The 16,609-nt window shown below is 47.0% G+C and overlaps 4 protein-coding genes across 13 annotated transcripts; 2 read left to right on the top strand and 2 right to left on the bottom strand.

The window, feature by feature from the left end:
- Positions 1–148: 148 nt before the first annotated feature.
- Positions 149–5,734, bottom strand: LOC143015695 (uncharacterized). Of its 2 annotated transcripts, XM_076169747.1 has the most exons (10): positions 5,649–5,734; positions 3,874–4,000; positions 2,906–3,066; positions 2,752–2,841; positions 1,745–2,659; positions 1,383–1,644; positions 1,077–1,302; positions 890–997; positions 539–609; positions 149–433 (listed from the first exon to the last, which is right to left on the bottom strand). In XM_076169747.1, exons 2-10 carry the CDS (start codon positions 3,910–3,912, stop codon positions 359–361), a joined length of 1,947 nt encoding a protein of 648 aa, XP_076025862.1. In that variant the 5' UTR covers positions 3,913–4,000; positions 5,649–5,734; the 3' UTR covers positions 149–358. The 2 variants fall into 2 exon arrangements, with proteins under 2 accessions (XP_076025862.1, XP_076025863.1); XM_076169748.1 differs by lacking the exons at positions 3,874–4,000; positions 5,649–5,734 and having other exon boundaries at positions 2,752–2,816; positions 2,906–2,986.
- Positions 4,534–8,034, top strand: rnf4 (ring finger protein 4). Of its 8 annotated transcripts, none has more exons than XR_012965463.1 (8): positions 4,534–5,022; positions 5,686–5,782; positions 5,987–6,164; positions 6,311–6,390; positions 6,731–6,743; positions 6,834–7,071; positions 7,315–7,366; positions 7,482–7,519. XR_012965463.1 is itself a non-coding variant. In XM_076169749.1 (8 exons), exons 1-8 carry the CDS (start codon positions 4,928–4,930, stop codon positions 7,629–7,631), a joined length of 786 nt encoding a protein of 261 aa, XP_076025864.1. In that variant the 5' UTR covers positions 4,625–4,927; the 3' UTR covers positions 7,632–8,034. The 8 variants fall into 8 exon arrangements, 7 of the variants coding, with proteins under 7 accessions (XP_076025864.1, XP_076025865.1, XP_076025868.1 ...); XM_076169749.1 differs by having other exon boundaries at positions 4,625–5,022; positions 6,834–6,954; positions 7,482–8,034; XM_076169750.1 differs by having other exon boundaries at positions 4,638–5,022; positions 5,686–5,719; positions 6,834–6,954; positions 7,482–8,034.
- A 1,341-nt stretch (positions 8,035–9,375) lies between these two features.
- On the top strand, positions 9,376–12,949 carry sqstm1 (sequestosome 1). Of its 2 annotated transcripts, none has more exons than XM_076169743.1 (8): positions 9,376–9,676; positions 10,472–10,567; positions 10,667–10,962; positions 11,183–11,354; positions 11,485–11,553; positions 11,640–11,776; positions 11,989–12,169; positions 12,532–12,949. In XM_076169743.1, exons 1-8 carry the CDS (start codon positions 9,508–9,510, stop codon positions 12,690–12,692), a joined length of 1,281 nt encoding a protein of 426 aa, XP_076025858.1. In that variant the 5' UTR covers positions 9,376–9,507; the 3' UTR covers positions 12,693–12,949. The 2 variants fall into 2 exon arrangements, with proteins under 2 accessions (XP_076025858.1, XP_076025859.1); XM_076169744.1 differs by having other exon boundaries at positions 9,377–9,676; positions 11,186–11,354.
- mrnip (MRN complex interacting protein) lies at positions 12,604–15,918 on the bottom strand. The gene is made up of 7 exons (XM_076169745.1): positions 15,728–15,918; positions 15,142–15,201; positions 14,941–15,047; positions 14,683–14,743; positions 14,242–14,378; positions 13,704–13,773; positions 12,604–13,624 (listed from the first exon to the last, which is right to left on the bottom strand). Exons 1-7 carry the CDS (start codon positions 15,785–15,787, stop codon positions 13,100–13,102), a joined length of 1,020 nt encoding a protein of 339 aa, XP_076025860.1. The 5' UTR covers positions 15,788–15,918; the 3' UTR covers positions 12,604–13,099.
- Positions 15,919–16,609: the final 691 nt, after the last annotated feature.

Below are 16,609 nucleotides of genomic sequence, written 5' to 3'. Positions count from 1 at the left end.
TTGATTTCACACCAACACACAGATCGACTCTCGGGCTGAAGTCTGCTGGAGCGTAGCCTGAGCTCCAACAGACACACACCTGATACATGAAGGTCAAACCAGCCCAGAAGGTCACACGGCAGCTTCAAGTTATTGATAATGAATCGTCACAATCAGTTTTATTGATCATAAAAGGGAAACATTTACATTCTTTCAAGTGTAACTCAGTCACATCACACCAGCTGATGGATTCTAATGTCAGAAGGTTTAGACTTCCAGACTTAATCACGACACTCAGAACGCTGAGCGGGCTTGTTTGAGGCGTTGAACCCGTGCCGGCTAATTGGGAAGCCAAATTTTCTGTTGCCATGGAGACGGCTCACTGTCCAACAGGCTGGCTGAAGTGATGAATAGGAGACAAGACGAAGAGCGAGAGGCAGCGACAGCAGAAGACCTGAAACACAGAGGACATGTGAGTCCTGCAGTGTGTCTGCTATGTGTTACCTGTGTGTTGTTGCTCAGCTTCGTCCCATGACTCCGCCCTCAATTGACGTGTTACCTTAGCACAGTTGCTGCAGTGATGCTTCTCGTGTGGTGAGGCTGAACAAACCCTACAGGAATCCTCAGGAACTGCAGCAGAAACACACAAACAGCTTCAGTCAGCATGAATGGACTCAAACTACAGCTCAGGTACATCTGAATGATTATCACACACTATTCATTATCTATACAATCATGTCTGTAATTCATCCACAGGACTCTAGATGATGTCACTGCTGACACGGATGTGTTCTATGAAGCAGAAGCTCCTCCACCTGACCAATCTTTCACTCTTAGATGAAGCAAGCGCCACCATCCGCAGAAGCTTTAAACCGAGCCCTTCAGTGAGATTCAGGCTCAGGTCCCTCACTTGTCCACTCACCGTCCTCTGTCAGGACGTTTACACAGGTGGTGGAGTCAAACACCTTCTTCAGGATGAGGCTCAGATCAGCAGCAGGCAGGATCTCAGCAGGTTCATCTGAGCAAAACAAACACATCACCGCTGGGAACCAAACCCATGTTTGTAACACTAAGGTGATCGCCTGAGATCCACTCACTGAGCCGCTGAAGGAGGGCCTGGCTGCTGTTGCCCTGGAAACATGGGTGGAGGCTGCTTGTGTCCAGCTGGGATTCAGAGTGTTTAACATCTTTCTTCTCCCAGGACTCCTCCTCCTCCTCTTCCTCTTCCTCTTCCTCTTCCTCTTCCTCTTCCTCTTCCTCCACCTCCTCCTCCTCCTCCTCCTCCCCCTCTTCCTCCTTCTCCTCCTGCTGGTGCTGCTCAGCCTTTAATGTGACAAACAATAACACAAAGTCTGCATCACAACTTCATTAGTAATGGATTTAAACAAGAAGTCTGTAGAGACCTGGAGGTCTGCAGTGATCTTCCACAGACTCAGGCTGGGGTAGAGTCGTGAGCTTGGAGCCAGGGGTGGAGCTCTCTCTCTGGGTAACATCTGTCCATCCTGCCCCTCTGTCCTCTCTGTCTGCTGGAATTCTGGACATCGAGACGAGTGAGACAAGTCCTCAGCCTGAGCTTCAGTCCAGCTTAAAGCAACAGGCTCAGGGTCCATCTGGAAGCTCCACATTGGGAAAGCCTGAGGTTCAAATGGAGGAGCGCTGGGACAGCTGGGTGGAGGACAAAGGGAGTTTTATTCAGAGTAATAGAAGCATTTTGGGAATAAAACACCTGGAATTATTAATGACAATGTAAGCAGAGTTTTCTTACCTGGAACAAACACATGGAGTCTGCAGGCAGTACCTCCAGCTTGTTGCTCCCATGCAGAACAGATCTTCCTCCTCCTCCTCCTCCTCCTCCTCCTCTTCCTCCTCTTCCTCCTCCTCCTCCTCTTCCTCCACCTTCACTCGTGTGGTTGGGACAGGGTCAGGGCGTTCTCCTGTCGGTGTCCTGCTCCCATGCTGACGGATGTTCTTGCTTCGCTCCAGAGCCGCTTCCACCCACAGCCGGGACAGTCCGGCTGGAGGATATGAGGAGGAAGAGGAAGAGGCCTTCCACCGTCTTCCCCCCAGCAGAGGGGAGCAGGGGAGGGAGGAGTGGAGCCTCCTCATCCCTGGGTGTGGTGATGATGGGAGGGAGACGGCCAAGGAGAGAAGAGGTTGGACAGAAGAGAGTGATGGAGCTTTCCTCAGTCCCTCTGTCTCTGCCGAGAGAGGACAGGAGGAGGATGGAGACTCCTCTCTGGTGTGTAGATAAGGTTCAGGAGCAGGAGCAGATGTTTCAGTGTTTGGATCCCATTCAGCTCGGCCCACACCAGACTGGAGGCTGAGGGTGAGCTGGGCTGAGCTGGGACTCAGTGGTGGATTTTGGGGATCACAGCTCTGGATGTCCCCAGCTGCCCTCACCTCTGGGCAGAGGGACAACGGGACTAAATGAATGCTTGTGTTTCTCGGTTGGAAGAACATCTGAGATAGCTGCTCTGACTTCACCGAGTCTGGATGTGAGAGCATCATGCTGGCAGGAGGTGGAGCAGAGTTCTGAGGGCTCTGGGTCCTGGGTGTTGTTCTGAGATGTTCAGGACCGAGATGCTGTTGGACAGCAGCAGAGACGTCCTCTTGCTGTGTGATGCAGAGCTTCTGCTCCAGAGACTTCAGCTCCTCCCCTCCTGGAGCCTGCAGGAGCTCCCTGCACATCAACAAACAAACACCTTCAGAGTCCCAACTATGACATTCATAACCAACAAGGAAGCTGAGCTCACAGTGAGATGTCAGACTCACCTGAGGATGTTCAGTCTGGTGAGCGTCACCATCAGGTCTGGATCTGATCCGTCCATCTTCAGGGCCTGTAGGAAGCTTCCATCCAGAGATCTGCAACGTGAAACTTGTAAATGGCAGACAGAGAAACCATTTAAGCTGGAAGGTTCCAACTCACCTGAGGTCAAAGTGTCCCAGCAGAGCGTCCAGCCTGTGGAGGGTGGAGCTCGCCGTCTCCTGGTCCACTACTTTATCGCAGCGAGTCCAAAGCTTCTTAGCTGTACAGGAGGTCAGCGGCTGGGTCAAAGGGCACCGCGTCGTCTGCACACTGTCAGCATCCTGAAGAAACAACCAATTAATGAATCCGTTAACCTGTGATGTCATAAGAAACCTCAGCTCATCATTAGGCCGCTCTGTTTCATGAAGCCTCCTCCTCTCCCTCTGCTCCTCCCCCTCCTGGTCTCCTTTCACAGCTCTGTACTGTAACACCGGTATACGTTTACCCGCTTGCCAGCTGCGTGTCGTTGTCTGAAAGCGTTTCTGTGCATGTGAACGCTCCCGTGACTCCAGACGGGGCAGGACATTCCCGTCTGAGGTTTCTGATTCCTCAGAGTCTCAGGTTCTGCTTTTCTAAGGGGGCTGAGAGTTTAACACCCCCAAGACAAAACCAACTGAAGGACAAAGGAGAGAGAGCGAGAGACACTCAGCTCCTGAAGACAGAGGGGGGGAGTCTTTCTTTAGTTAAGTGACACATTAGCGTTTATGTCTGTGGACTCAGGTTGCACGATCTGCAGGCGTCACAAACCTGCTGACTTTTCTCTCCGCGTTATAAAATAATGAACTGGAGTTTAATAATGAGTTTCTCGCCTGCTCATGATGTGACTGCATGGCTCCAGTACATATGGACATTTTTTTACTTACATTTTAAGGTATGAGCAACAAAAGTACAAATAATACATTTTGAAAAGGGTTGAAGCTCATAAAAACAAAAAATACTCTTCCTCTTTGTTCTGTATTAGAAGTGTAACTCAGTGGCCCTTAGATCGGGTTTGGTACCAATATCAGATCAATCCATACTGTGGAAGCTGAACACATCAGATCAATCAGAGCGATCAATAAGAGCGTTCTAAATATGAAAGATTTTACCTTCTTGGGTTTGTGGAGCCACTTCCTGAATTTATTCATCTCTGCTCAAACTTCCTCTCCAGGATGTTCTGCTCTTCACTCAGATCCTCAGTCTGGAGTCTGGATCCATGAGGAGGCTTCAGTGCACCTGTACAGGCAGCAACGTGGTGGGTGGAGCTTTAACCTGACTCACGTTCCTGAAGCCCCTCCTCCTCTCTCTCTCTCTCTCTCTCTCTCTCTCTCTCTCTCTCTCTCTCTCTCTCTCTCTCTCTCTCTCTCTCTCTCTCTCTCTCTCTCTCTCTCTCTCTCTCTCTCTCTCTCTCTCTCTCTCTCTCTCTCTCGTGTCACGCAGCTAAATGAAGACGTGTTTTGTATAGTGTTACACCTGACCCATGTGTCTGTGTCCTGGTACACAATGTTTCTTGCGAACAAAACGGAGAAGGAGATCTTACTGATGTAACATCTAAACTCATTGTTTTATTTTCGACTTGGGCATTTTGCTTCATATTTATGAGAAGAAGGTTTCATTAAGACTTTTCATTTTATGTATATGAGTTTGTATTGTTTTGAGGGTTATACCATTTCTAATACACAGCAGGTTTTCAGGTGTGTGTGTGTGTGTGTGTGTGTATGTGTGTGTGTGTGTGTGTGTGAATAGTGGATTTGGACAAATTATTTTGCTGTAAAAATAACGTTTATTTATTTATTATTATAATATGAATATGAAATTGAAGAACGGTACATTTTAACAGTTCAGCTCTAAATGAATGTTGCACATACGGCAGAAAATATATCAAATTTAAATGGCAGCAATACATTGTAAGCAATCAAACACGAAATCGCTGATTTGTGTTTTTATTCAACCAATTCAATGTTGTAACGTCCCGGTGCTCTATTGCAGGAGGCTCGGCGCGGCAACAGGGGGCAGTAACGCTACACTCACACCATGCAAGCTGCTGTGAAAACACACGAAGAAGAGCTGCTACCAGAAACAGAAAACAGAAGTTCCCGTTAGCATTTAGCTCATTTAGCGGGAAGTGGAGCCCTCAGATTGTTTGTGTTGCCTTTTAATCTTATGCTGTTACACCCTCTTAACGGTAAACCAACTGGAAGCCTACGCCGCCGCCAAGGACGAGCTGCTACCCGAAAAACACAACACCGTGACGGCGGGTAAGTGAAGCTAACGGATGCTAACAGAGGAGCAGCAGCTGTGCTCCGTTAGTTAGTTCAGTGTGAGGAGCAGCAGCTGGTCCCGGATCACAGCTGTGTGTGCTTTACCTGTCGTGTGCTCTCATGAAGCAAGCAGCCGCTGGGACAAAGCGGAAGTGATTGATCATAAAAGTGAGCCGCTCGCTAGCAGCAGAAGATGATGAGCTACACTGAGACGAGACAAGCTAGCAGCCACTGTCGAGGCTGAAGCTCAGAATCTAATGAAGGGAAATCAAATGTGTGTTCGTGTTTACAACACATTAAGTGTCAGAACTGTGTGAAATAATCTGGATCAGTCTGAGGTATGAGGTGTTACACGACCAGCGGAGCAGCTCTTAGCATCGAAGCTAAAGCAGAGAGACATGTTTATAGGAGTGAAGCAGGTCTGTGTTAGAGGACGGACGGACAGACAGGCAGACAGACATGCAGACAGACATGTGGACGTGGTGCCATTCAACTCTCAGGAGTCTCATTTAGCAAACATGGAGTCGATTCATCTTTACACCATCAAATTTGTATTAAAACCTGAAGATCTGCGATGTTTTTACTGCTAGAAACAATGAAAACATAACAACATGATAACTCACTCTCTCTGTGTCCTTCTCTTTCTCCTCTCTCTCTCAGTGTCTGGTTGGGATTCTCTGCTATGAGCTCTGCTGTAAGTTTCTCCATGTTTCTCCTTCCTATGAGCTCAGTCCTAATGTGTGTAAGAGCCAATGAGGTAATAGTTGTACTCGTGTGTGAGCCTGTTGTGGCTTTGTTAGTGTGATGACATCAGTGTGTTGTGTATTAAAGCAACACAACGTTCACTCTGTAAACCTGCTGTTTGTCAGGTGAACTCACAGTGACACATCAGCCCTGAAGGAGGCGTGGTCTTTGCAGAGGTTTACTGATGAGTTCTGAGCCGGGTCGTCTCTGTGTTCAGGCTCCGAGGAAGAGGAGGACCGCAGCCAGTCCTCTGGTCCGACCCCCCACCAAGACCAGCAGGGCCGCGTACGTCAGCAGGACGGCTAATGCCAGCAGGACGAGCAGGGCAGCCCGCTCTGACCCAAGCCCCGCCCCCCGCACAGAGACCATCGCCGTGATGGACGCCACGCAGAGCAGTGAGTCAGACCAGAACCACAGACCAGGGCTCACATCAGTCTGCTCACTGGGCAACCTGCTTAATTAAGTGTGTGTGTGTGTGTGTGTGTGTGTGTGTGTGTGTGTGTGTGTGTGTGTGTGTGTGTGTGTGTGTGTGTGTGTGTAGGCGAGGAGGTGGTGGATCTGACCTCTGAAGCAGCTGAGCTTCCTGCGGTGGTCGACCTGACCAACAACGACTCTGTGGTGGTGAGACTCATCGCACTCTTCACACTCTTCTCTCTCTGTACCAAACATCAGTCTGGGTCATTAAAGGCTTTGTCCATCGGGGGGCGCTGTGACACAAAGCGTGCTGCTTCTCTGCTCATCATCACAAAGCAACACACACACACACACACACACACAGATGGAATCAGTCAGGCTGCTGTTAGACTGATGATGTCACGTAATAAAATAGATGAATGGCAAATAAAATGAAATGTTAACATGCTGGGAAAAGGGGAGGAGCTTTAATGACTGACTGACTGACTGACTGATGAGTGTGTTTGTGTCCCCGTCTGTCTCCCTGCTGGCTGCTGATGGAACTCAGCTGGTGGATGAAGGTAAAACATTCACACTCATGGACGCCGTTGAAGCTCACACACACCCTCACTTCTCTCTGTGACACCGCCATGTTGTCTGTCCTCCATCAGGTCCTCAGAACAGGAGAGAGACCGGCAGTGAGAGTTATGTTGTGAGCAGCGACGAAGACGACGTCCCCATTGTACACGATGCAACACTGCTCTCCTCCCTACAAGCAAACAGACCATCCAGGTATTGGACCGCCCCCTGGTTCATTCGGCAGTGGCTGTGCATCTGCGATTTCTAGTACCAGTTATTAGCCAGGTCCCATGCAGTCAGGTCTGATCCCTGCTAGCATGGAGTGCCCAGGTATTAGCCTTATCCCTCTGTCTCAGTCCCTTTAGCCTGGTGTTAGCTGTATCCATCCATATTGCAACTGAACTTTAGTCTTCTTATGGCTTATTTATAAGGCAGTGTAAAAATCAGTTGATAGCCTTATCCTCATATTTAGTCTTCTTTACAGCAAAGCATTGCTCTTATCTGTTTGCTATGACATCAGTGTTATGGTCGGGTAATGGTTAACCACAGTAGACTCACGTTTTGTGCCTTCAGGACGACGCCTGGCACCATCAGCTGTCCGGTGTGTATGGACTCTTACACTGAGGTGCCTCACTTTTACCCTTTTCATACTTTAATACAACAAATACTAGTTTCTGATTGGCAGGCAGAGGTAGGTGAGACCTGAAACATGAAGCTGAAATCTTCTTCCTGTGTCTCAGATCGTGGACAGCGGCAGGTTGGTGGTTTCAACCAAATGCGGACACATTTTCTGCAGTCAGTGTCTCAAAGACTCCCTGAACGCAGCACGCAGCTGCCCGACGTGCCGCAGCAAACTGACACACCGCCAGTATCACCCCATCTACATCTGACCCGACGCCGGCCGGCCGGCCCGTCCGCACCGGACCCACAGGTTCTGTCTCCGTGCGGGGATGTGATCTCATCCGGGACCAAGACGTGCAGCCGCACTGCGCTCAGTGTTTGGACTTGTTCTTTGATCCTGGAGGTTTAATGTTGGTTTGATCCAGAAACCAAACATTTCTCAGCGCCACATTCTTAATTCAAACAAGATAATTTATTGGAAGATTTTTTTTCCCGATTTTTCAGTTCCCAGGTTTGAATTTTTTCCTTCTCCGGTCGGCTCATGTAGCTGAACCTACAGGAAACGTGGGGCCAGCAGATCACATTAAACTTAAAGTGACACTGTTTTTGTTCTGTATCATACATAAGCATATTATATAAGCATAAATAAAGTATCTTCTTTCAAAACTCAAACCTCACTTGCAGCAGCAGCTTTCAGTATTTTTAATGGATGTTTGTGTTGAATATCTAAAAAAAAACAGAATTAACCAAAACACACTAACCACATGTCAGTATTTTATCAATTAAATTAAAACATGTCCTAATCTCACAACATGATCATGGAAAAATACAAAGAAACCATAGACTGTTAGACGGTGACATCATATTTGTTAGTTTATGTAATGTTGATAAAAGTTCTCATGTGATTCTGAGTCATGTTGAGCTTCTAGAACCATCTGGGCTCTGCTCACAGGTCTGGTGAGTCACAGTCAGCTGACACAAACTCTGCTGCTGATTGGCTGCCAACACTCCAAACAGGTTTCATGTCAAAACTGCAGACAGAACTCAACGCCAACTCACAGGAAGTTAATGCACTCAGATAAAATGTCAACAAAACATTAGTTTATAGATTTTCATATACATAAACAGTATTTGTATGTACACATGTAGATAGATACTTTATTTATCCCAAACTGGGAAATTGTTCAGTCACAGCAGCACAACAGGTCACAGTAAAACGGTAAAACATGCTAGTATAACAACACAACACACACAGTAGTAAATAAAAACAGTCGTAATAAATATAAATGAATAAAAATGTTAATAATTAAAGGGCAGAAAGAGTGAAGTGTGACTAACAGAAACTATGTATGAGTTTAATATTAGACAGAGGTGAGGTGTTTGCTATACGTTATAGCAAAGGTGTGTATGTCTATTAATGAAAATACTATAAGCCAAAAGCTGCAACATTAAGTCAAACAATGCAAAGATTAAGTCACGATGTGGAAACTAAAGATCAGGGAAGAAAATATATGAAGTCTCAACTCTGACATCACATTAATTAATTAGATATCCTTCATGATGTTTTTCTCCTGCTTCATAAATTTGTGACATCATTTATGATATCAAAGGCTGCAGCTGTGACCTTATCTGTGACGTCATTATAGACTGCTGCTAGTGGTTCCATTTATATTTACATAGGTGAATATACACGTATTAATAGTATGTACAGTACACTGTAAATGGTAAGAGCACATAGATTCTCCTTGTCCTTAAACATGTCGGATCGCCTTCATGACGATGACACCGCATTGTTGTGTTTGTTGTTGAACTGTGAGCAGGTTTAACGTGTGTGAGTCATGTGATTCATGTAGGAATTCCCCCATTGGAAACTGCTTCGTCATGTCGTCCTACCATTGGTCCAGTGTGTTCAACCCCCGAGCCAAAGAGGCGGGACTTAAAGGCTCGACCAATGATAGCAGGGTTAGCCTAATTAATATTCATAAGCATCTGAAGACGGTGACTTGTAACACGGAAGTGAAGCGCAGCGTCGGGATTTAAAACTGCGCCACAAGCTGGAGCAAAACAGTGCGAAGCAGCGGAGTAAGAGGAACACAGCAGTGATACCGGACACACGAAGAGTCTGCTGCCGCTGAGAGGAACACGATGTCGGTCACCATTAAAGCGTATCTGCTGGGGAAAGAGGAGTGCGTGAAGGAGATACGCCGCTTCACCGTGGATGAGGAAGTTTCCAGCAGCTTCGAGTATCTGAGCAGGAAAACCGCCGAAGTGTTCTCCAACCTGAAGAACGCCAACTTTAACTTCTTCTATATAGGTCGGTGTGGACTATGTTTACATTTACCTACCAAACATGTGTGACATAGAAATGTTTAAGTACTAAACTAAGTCTCAGTTTGTAAAATGATATGTAAACATAGTGACGAAGGATTCTGGATTCTATCGTGGGTCAAAGGGCAAGTTTACAGACTGACACTCGTGGAATGATTTATGAGAGGGAGACAGACAGACAGACAGAGTGAGAGAGACAGACAGACCGACGGAGTGGGAGAGAGAGAGAGAGAGAGAGATCTGTCCACAGAAATGACAGCTTATTAATGTATATGTGTAAACCTAATATATACCTATATACATATATACAAGTGTATATATAGAAAAGTTTTGAACTTGTTTGATAAATGTCACATATACAGTTAATACATGTATAATATAAAGTCTATACCCGGTTCTGTTTGTTTATCAAATCACACACACTCATACACATGTGTGAGTGTGTGTGATTTGAACGCGTTTTGTTTACTATGTCACAAACTCACTCACTTTGAAATAGTAAACAAATACATTTTCACTCTTTGTTGTGAGGAATGTTTGCTCTTAGGCCACACCCACATGACGTGATGTCACTCAGTAAAACAGTGATCCCTTGTTTGCTGACCTGTTCCAGTACATGGAGTTATTAGCAAAGTACTGAACCTGAGCTAAAACTAAACACCAAACCTGGTGTGCTGAGTCAGCGTGGGAGAAGCAGAGGAAACCTTGACTTCAGGCAGCGTCGTGTGTGTGTAGTTATTTTCCTCTGAGGTGAACGTGTGGCTTTGTTTGTGTGCTGCAGATGAGGATGGAGACATGGTGGCCTTCTCCACCGACGACGAGCTGATGATGGGCCTGGCCTGCATGAAGGACGCCACCTTCCGCGTCAACATCAAAGGTACTGGAAATGACATGTTTGCCCACAGGACTGAATGTTTTCCTCCTGAAATGTGAGGAAGCTTTTTACCTTAAACAACTTCACCTGATTGACTTACAGAGAAGAAGGAGCACCGTCGGGACTTTCCTCTCCACGCCTTCCCTCCGTTCGCCTTTGGTCTTCCTCCCCACGGCCCGCCCCCTCCCCACGGCGTGCCCCCTCACCACGGCCCGCCCCCACACCACGTCCCCACCCCCACGCTGCACCCCAACGTGACCTGCGACGGCTGCGAAGGTTCCGTGGTGGGAACTCGCTTCAAGTGCACCGTGTGTCCAAACTATGACCTGTGCTCCCAGTGCCAGGCCAAAGGAGTGCACACTGAGCACGCTCTGCTGCCCATCTGGCACCCCCTGCAGGTGAGTCACAGGAAGTACAATCAGGGACAATGTGAAATGGAACATCAGTGTGTCATACATGAATGATCCTGTGTTTGAATCATTATCATGAGAGAAATGACCGCTGGTTCAGACAAACTCATCTGTTCCTAATGCACAACACAAGACTTTACAATATAAAAGACTTCCTCTATCCACTGGCCACAAAATGAAACAGAACTTTCCCTTTAATATCTTCAAGCAGTGGTTTCCTCGAGGGAAGTGGATGAAGAGGATGAGGCACTGCATGTGGAACCAGAACCTGAACCAAGACCAGAACCTGGAGCAGGACCAGAACCAAGATCAGTCTGAAGCCTCCACCTCATCCTCCCCGGACCTTGGCCAGCCTGCTGCCGACTGCAGCGCCACCTCTGGTCAGTCTGTGTTTCAGGCACATTTTCCTGTTTCCGTTTCCAGTTTCACACACAGCATAGGCACATTTTAATAAACTTTTAGTTTTAAGGTTTTACTGGCTGTGTCTGACCTCTGACCTTTCCCCTGCAGCCTCCCAGGCTAATGTTGACTTCCTGAAGAACATTGGTGAGGGCGTGGCAGCCATGTTGAGCCCCTTAGGTAAATAAACAGTTCACAAATGAGATCAATCGCTTTGACTGTTCACTATTTTATCCAGTGTGATGTTGAATGTCGTTCATTTCCAGGGATCGACGTGGACATCGATGTGGAGCACGAAGGCCACAGGACCAAAGTGACCCCGCCCACCCAGAGTGAGGCGTCAGAGGCAGACGTGGAGATGGACGGGCCGAGCTGTGAGGACGGAGCGAGAAAGGGGGCCAAGGTGAGTTTGTCAGACCATCTTCATCAGCTGTTCAGTTATCAGGGGTCAGAGTACAAAGGTTTGTTGTTTTTTGTGGTTGCGCAGCCCAAAACGCACAACATGGAGATTTCACATTTGTGGGTGAAATTGTTAAATAGAAGCAGCTATAGCTACAGTCTGTTACCATAGGAACTTGTGGGCTGATGGCCTCAACATGTCTTTGTTTCTTCCAGCCTGTGGTGGTGCCTCAGACTTTAGGCAGCGATGAAGAGTGGACCCACCTGACCTCCAAGGAGGTGGACCCCTCCACCGGGGAGCTGCAGTCCCTCCGCTTGGAAGACGAAGAGCCCCCGTCGGACAAGGAGGGCCCCACAGGCCTGAGAGAAGCGGCCCTGTATCCACACCTGCCTCAAGGTAGTCACGCCTTAGAGTTCACAGGCTTTTATTTTGGTAAAACCTTCATCAGCTCCCACAAAAGCCTGACAGATCCACAAAACCCATCAAGTAAATCACACTGTAGTGCCTGTTTACTTTGTTTAATTTAAGCAAAAATCACAACAGAACCACAGAAATCTTACTTAAAATAAATCAATCAGTAAATCTAAGAAACATAAATGAGGGGATTATAATATATCTACAAATCCACATGGATACAGATGTCTGTGGTTCACTTGGAGGTCTGTAGGTCTTTCAGTCGGCCCCTATGGCTCCATGAACACGTGTTGAAGCCTCTGAAGTCTCCTGAATAATGAGACGTGACCTCTGACCCTTTGCAGAGGCAGACCCTCAGCTGGTGGAGTCTCTGTCCCAGATGCTCTCCATGGGTTTCACAGACGAGGGCGGCTGGCTGACGCGCCTCCTGCAGGCCAAATCCTACGACATTGGCTCAGCGCTCGACACCATCCAGTACGCCAAGTCCCGCCCCCCGCAGCCTTGACGACGCCTGCAGTGACACAGAAGGGGCGGAGCTTCAGTACTGCTGAAATCATATTTTATCCTATGAATCAGATCATTTTACTATGCAATAAGAGGCGTAACCTTAACTTTTCTGTGCTCGGTTTTCTTCCTGTTATCTGTGATCTAACTGTATCATTCCTGTTAACCCTTTAATCTACATTTATACTGCTTTCATTTGTTCATTAAAAAGTGAACATTTTCTGTTCTAAGTCAACAATAAAAACAATTCTACTGGAACTGCTCACTGCTCAACTGACTTTTTTCTGGAGAACAACATAAAACAACAAAGTTACATGTGTAGGCATTTCTACTTAATGTTCTTCATAATGTAAACTGTTTCTTAGCTGGTTCGTGAAAATGAAGCGTTTAAAGTCTAAATCTAACCTTTTAAAATATGCCGTCAAAGCTGAAGTCCTCTCCGGTGTCAAACATGGAGCCAGCAGACAGGAAGGGGCGTGTCTGTTCCAGGGACGGGACTTGCTTTGTGACAGCTTTATGACCTTTTGGTGCCGTGGTCTGGTGGGCGGGGCCTTCATCCGGTCCGCAGAGGATGACAGCTGCTTCCTGAACCCTGTTGATAGTGACAGGGCTGGCTCCGCCCACTGAGGGGCTCCACCCATTCACACAAATCTCCTCCTCCTCCTCCTCTGTCGCCTGGTTCTCAGTGTTGAGGAAACGCGTCCACCTGGACACGGAAGAAGGGCAGCTTAGACTGGAGGGGCCGGCGTTCCTCAGGCTGGAGGGGGCGGCGTTCCTCAGGCTGGAGGGGGCGGCGTTCCTCAGGCTGGAGGGGGCGGCGTTCCTCAGACTGGAGGGGGCGGCGTTCCTCAGGCTGGGCTGGGCTGCTTTGTGTACACTGGTAGATCCGGTGGCTGCTGGGTTCCTCTGAGGTTTGGAACCTCCTTCTGGAGGCTGCAGGAACAGGAGGAATTAAACCGGCTCTGGCATGCTTGTTTAATGGTGCTGCTGCTGGTGTCATTAGCACTGTTACCTGCTCAGATGTCCAGACTCCTCCTCCTCCTCCTCCTCCATTTGTCCATCCACCTCTTCTCTTCCTTTTCCTGTTAGGACAAAAGACATGTGTAGACAGATGACTGGACAAGGTGTGTGTGTGTGTGTGTGTGTGTGTGTGTGTGTGTGTGTGTGTGTGTGTGTGTGTGTGTGTGTGTGTGTGTGTGTGCCTAAAATCAAACTGACCCACAGTCATTCTGCTGTTTGTGGAAAATGGCGAAATTGTGCGTTTGTGTAAACATAATAACGTGTCTGCTGTTAATCCGCATTGGCCTATATGTTGACTTTTTGCGTGCAGTCTGAGTATATGAAGTATAAACTCATCTGTCCAGCTGACTGGTGGGTGTGGCCTCAACAACGAAACATTCTGACTGACAGCTTTAGGGGTGTGGCCCTCAACCTCACCTGGGTCATACCCAACACTCCTATGATTACCATGGAGCTGTCGTTTGTCCATCAAACAGCCTGACAGAGAGCTGTGGGCGTGGCCTTTCACAATGTCAAGAATGAGGTCATACCTGTCCCTGCTGTAGTTGCTGTGGAGCTGCTGTCTGTCCATCAAAAAATTCCTCTCTGGCTCCTCCTCCTCCTCAGACTCCTCCTCCTGGGGCGTGGCCAGATACTTGGTCCAGCGGCTCACCTGAGTGGATCCCACCTGTAGACACAGATCAGTCAGACCACCTGCACCAAACGCCCATTTAACACTTTGAAGACTTCAAACTGACAAAACGCTCCCATGATAAGAAAGGCTGAAGCTAAAATAGAGTTTAGAATAGATCTGTTCATTATTCAATCAAACAAACAGCAGGTAAAACGAACGATGCATGTAAAGACAAATTAGGAAATATAACATAAAAAAGATAGAATAAAAAAAGCATTTATTATAAATGATAAATCTAAAAAGAATAAAATCATGAAGTCGTTACTAAGAAAACCGTTGAGAAAACAACTGAGCTCACCTCGTCCACTTCCTTCCACTCAGCTTCGTCCTCTTTGACAGACGCCTCTGACTTCTGCTCCCTGTCCAGAGGAAACTAAAGCCTGAGACACTGGACCACAACATCAGAATTCACATCCAGACACATTCAGACCTGCTGAGAACTTTAATATCAGAGACTGACTTCAGATCAGAACCATGAAGTTAAGGGAAATCGCTGGTGTATCATTATCTGTCCCATGCAGCTTCTAGGCATCATTTTAGGCATCATTGTGGTTACCATAGTGACCAGGCTGTCTGCTCCTGTTCTTCCAGCATGGATCCCCGTGTGGCGTTCAGTTTCTGCACATGCCGTCTGCAGTCGGCCCCGGAGCCTCGCCCAAACTCCTGCGCATGAATAATGGTGGTCAAACAAATGACAGACACTTATATAGTTTGATCACCTGAGCGATGTTATGAAGAGGGACTGGAGGGGTTTCACCTTGAGCAGCGACTGTTTGTGTCCACACAGCTTACAGCTCCATCGCTTCACCTTCTTCACCTGACAGTCGACATTAACGACAAAAACACAGCAGTGATTTGACACGTGACTCTTCAGGCTTTGTCTTAAGTTATCTCACAATGTTCATGCAAAAACATAAACAATGATAAATACGGAATATGTTTCTACGGATGAATACAAACCGAATTCCGTATTTATTATTGTTTGTACCTGCAGGTAGCGTGACGTCATTTTCAAGCGAGCTGATTGGTCAAGAGGCAGAGTTTAATATGTCGCCCAAACTAAACTCCGTCTAACTCTGCTCCGGACCACAATTGCCGTTAAATGTACGTTACCATGTCGAAAAGGTGAGCTTAGAAGTGAGAGACGATACGGAAAAGTCCGATTTGAGCTTCAACAGAGCCAAATGAGCTTCGTTACTGCGCTTCTTCGTAGTACAAGACCGAATTTAATCGTCAAAGCCGTGCGGTTAGCTAGTTGGCTTCTCTGTAGCCTGTGAGCTTCTCTTTAGCATGCTAGCTTCGTGTTAGCCGTGTGTTTTGCCATCTTTGCTGCTCTTATTTACCTGCTGGACCTGGAAAGTGTGACAGGAGAAGCAGCGGAGGACATGGAACTCCTGCACCATGGCGGCAGATCGGCGGCTCGGCTCGGCGCCACTCGTTTGTTTCCCGGGATGTGTTTTGAACCAACGTGATACGTCACAGCTCAGAGGCGGAAACAGGAAGTGAGCGCCAGAACAGAATGAATATTTATGAAATGTGAGTCCTGCTACAAGTAACAACACTAGAGTACTTCTTCCACTAATACTACTCTATTACTATATATGATAATAATACTCCTACTGCTAAATATCTTCTAATGCTCTTTGTTATCATAAAGCACTTTGAGCACATTGTGTATGAAAGGTGCTACACAAATAAAGTGTATAGTTAATATAATGCTGTGTGGTTATATTTAAGAGTCCGGTAGGGGAGCGGTGTTTCTTCCTAAAGAAAGTTGTTTTTTGTGTAAATTGAAGTTACTCACAGCGACCACACGAGGGCAGTTAACTAACATGGATGATCCTTTTTTTCTTCTTCTCCAGTTTTCATTTTTTTCTGTTGTTTTTCCTGTGGATTGCAGCAAATCTACACCGGATTTCTTTTTATAGTTACGTATCTAGGGAAACTATGGGTACTGGTACAGTACAATACAGTGTGTGTGTGTGTGTGTGTGTGTGTGTGTGTGTGTGTGTGTTTGTGTGTGTGTGTGTGTGTGTGTGTGTGTGTGTGTGTGTGTGTGTGTGTAAGTGTCAGTATTTTAATTTCAAAAGAGAGAGACCTTCAAGTTTTCCTCCATTACTTTCCAAATGCAACTTACAGTATTCACTCCTTCTGTCCTTCCTTCCTTTCCTCTTTCCTCCTTCCATCTGATAATCCTCAGCACTCTGATTCTTGAGTACATTTAA

Source organism: Genypterus blacodes, unplaced genomic scaffold, assembly GCF_046128005.1.
Source record: "Genypterus blacodes isolate CSIRO-AG114 ecotype Tasmania unplaced genomic scaffold, CSIRO-AGI_Gbla_v1 ptg000210l_1, whole genome shotgun sequence".
Lineage (NCBI taxonomy): Eukaryota > Metazoa > Chordata > Actinopteri > Ophidiiformes > Ophidiidae > Genypterus > Genypterus blacodes.
Note: the sequence above shows the minus strand (reverse complement) of the source record. Positions and strands in the feature narration are given on the sequence as shown.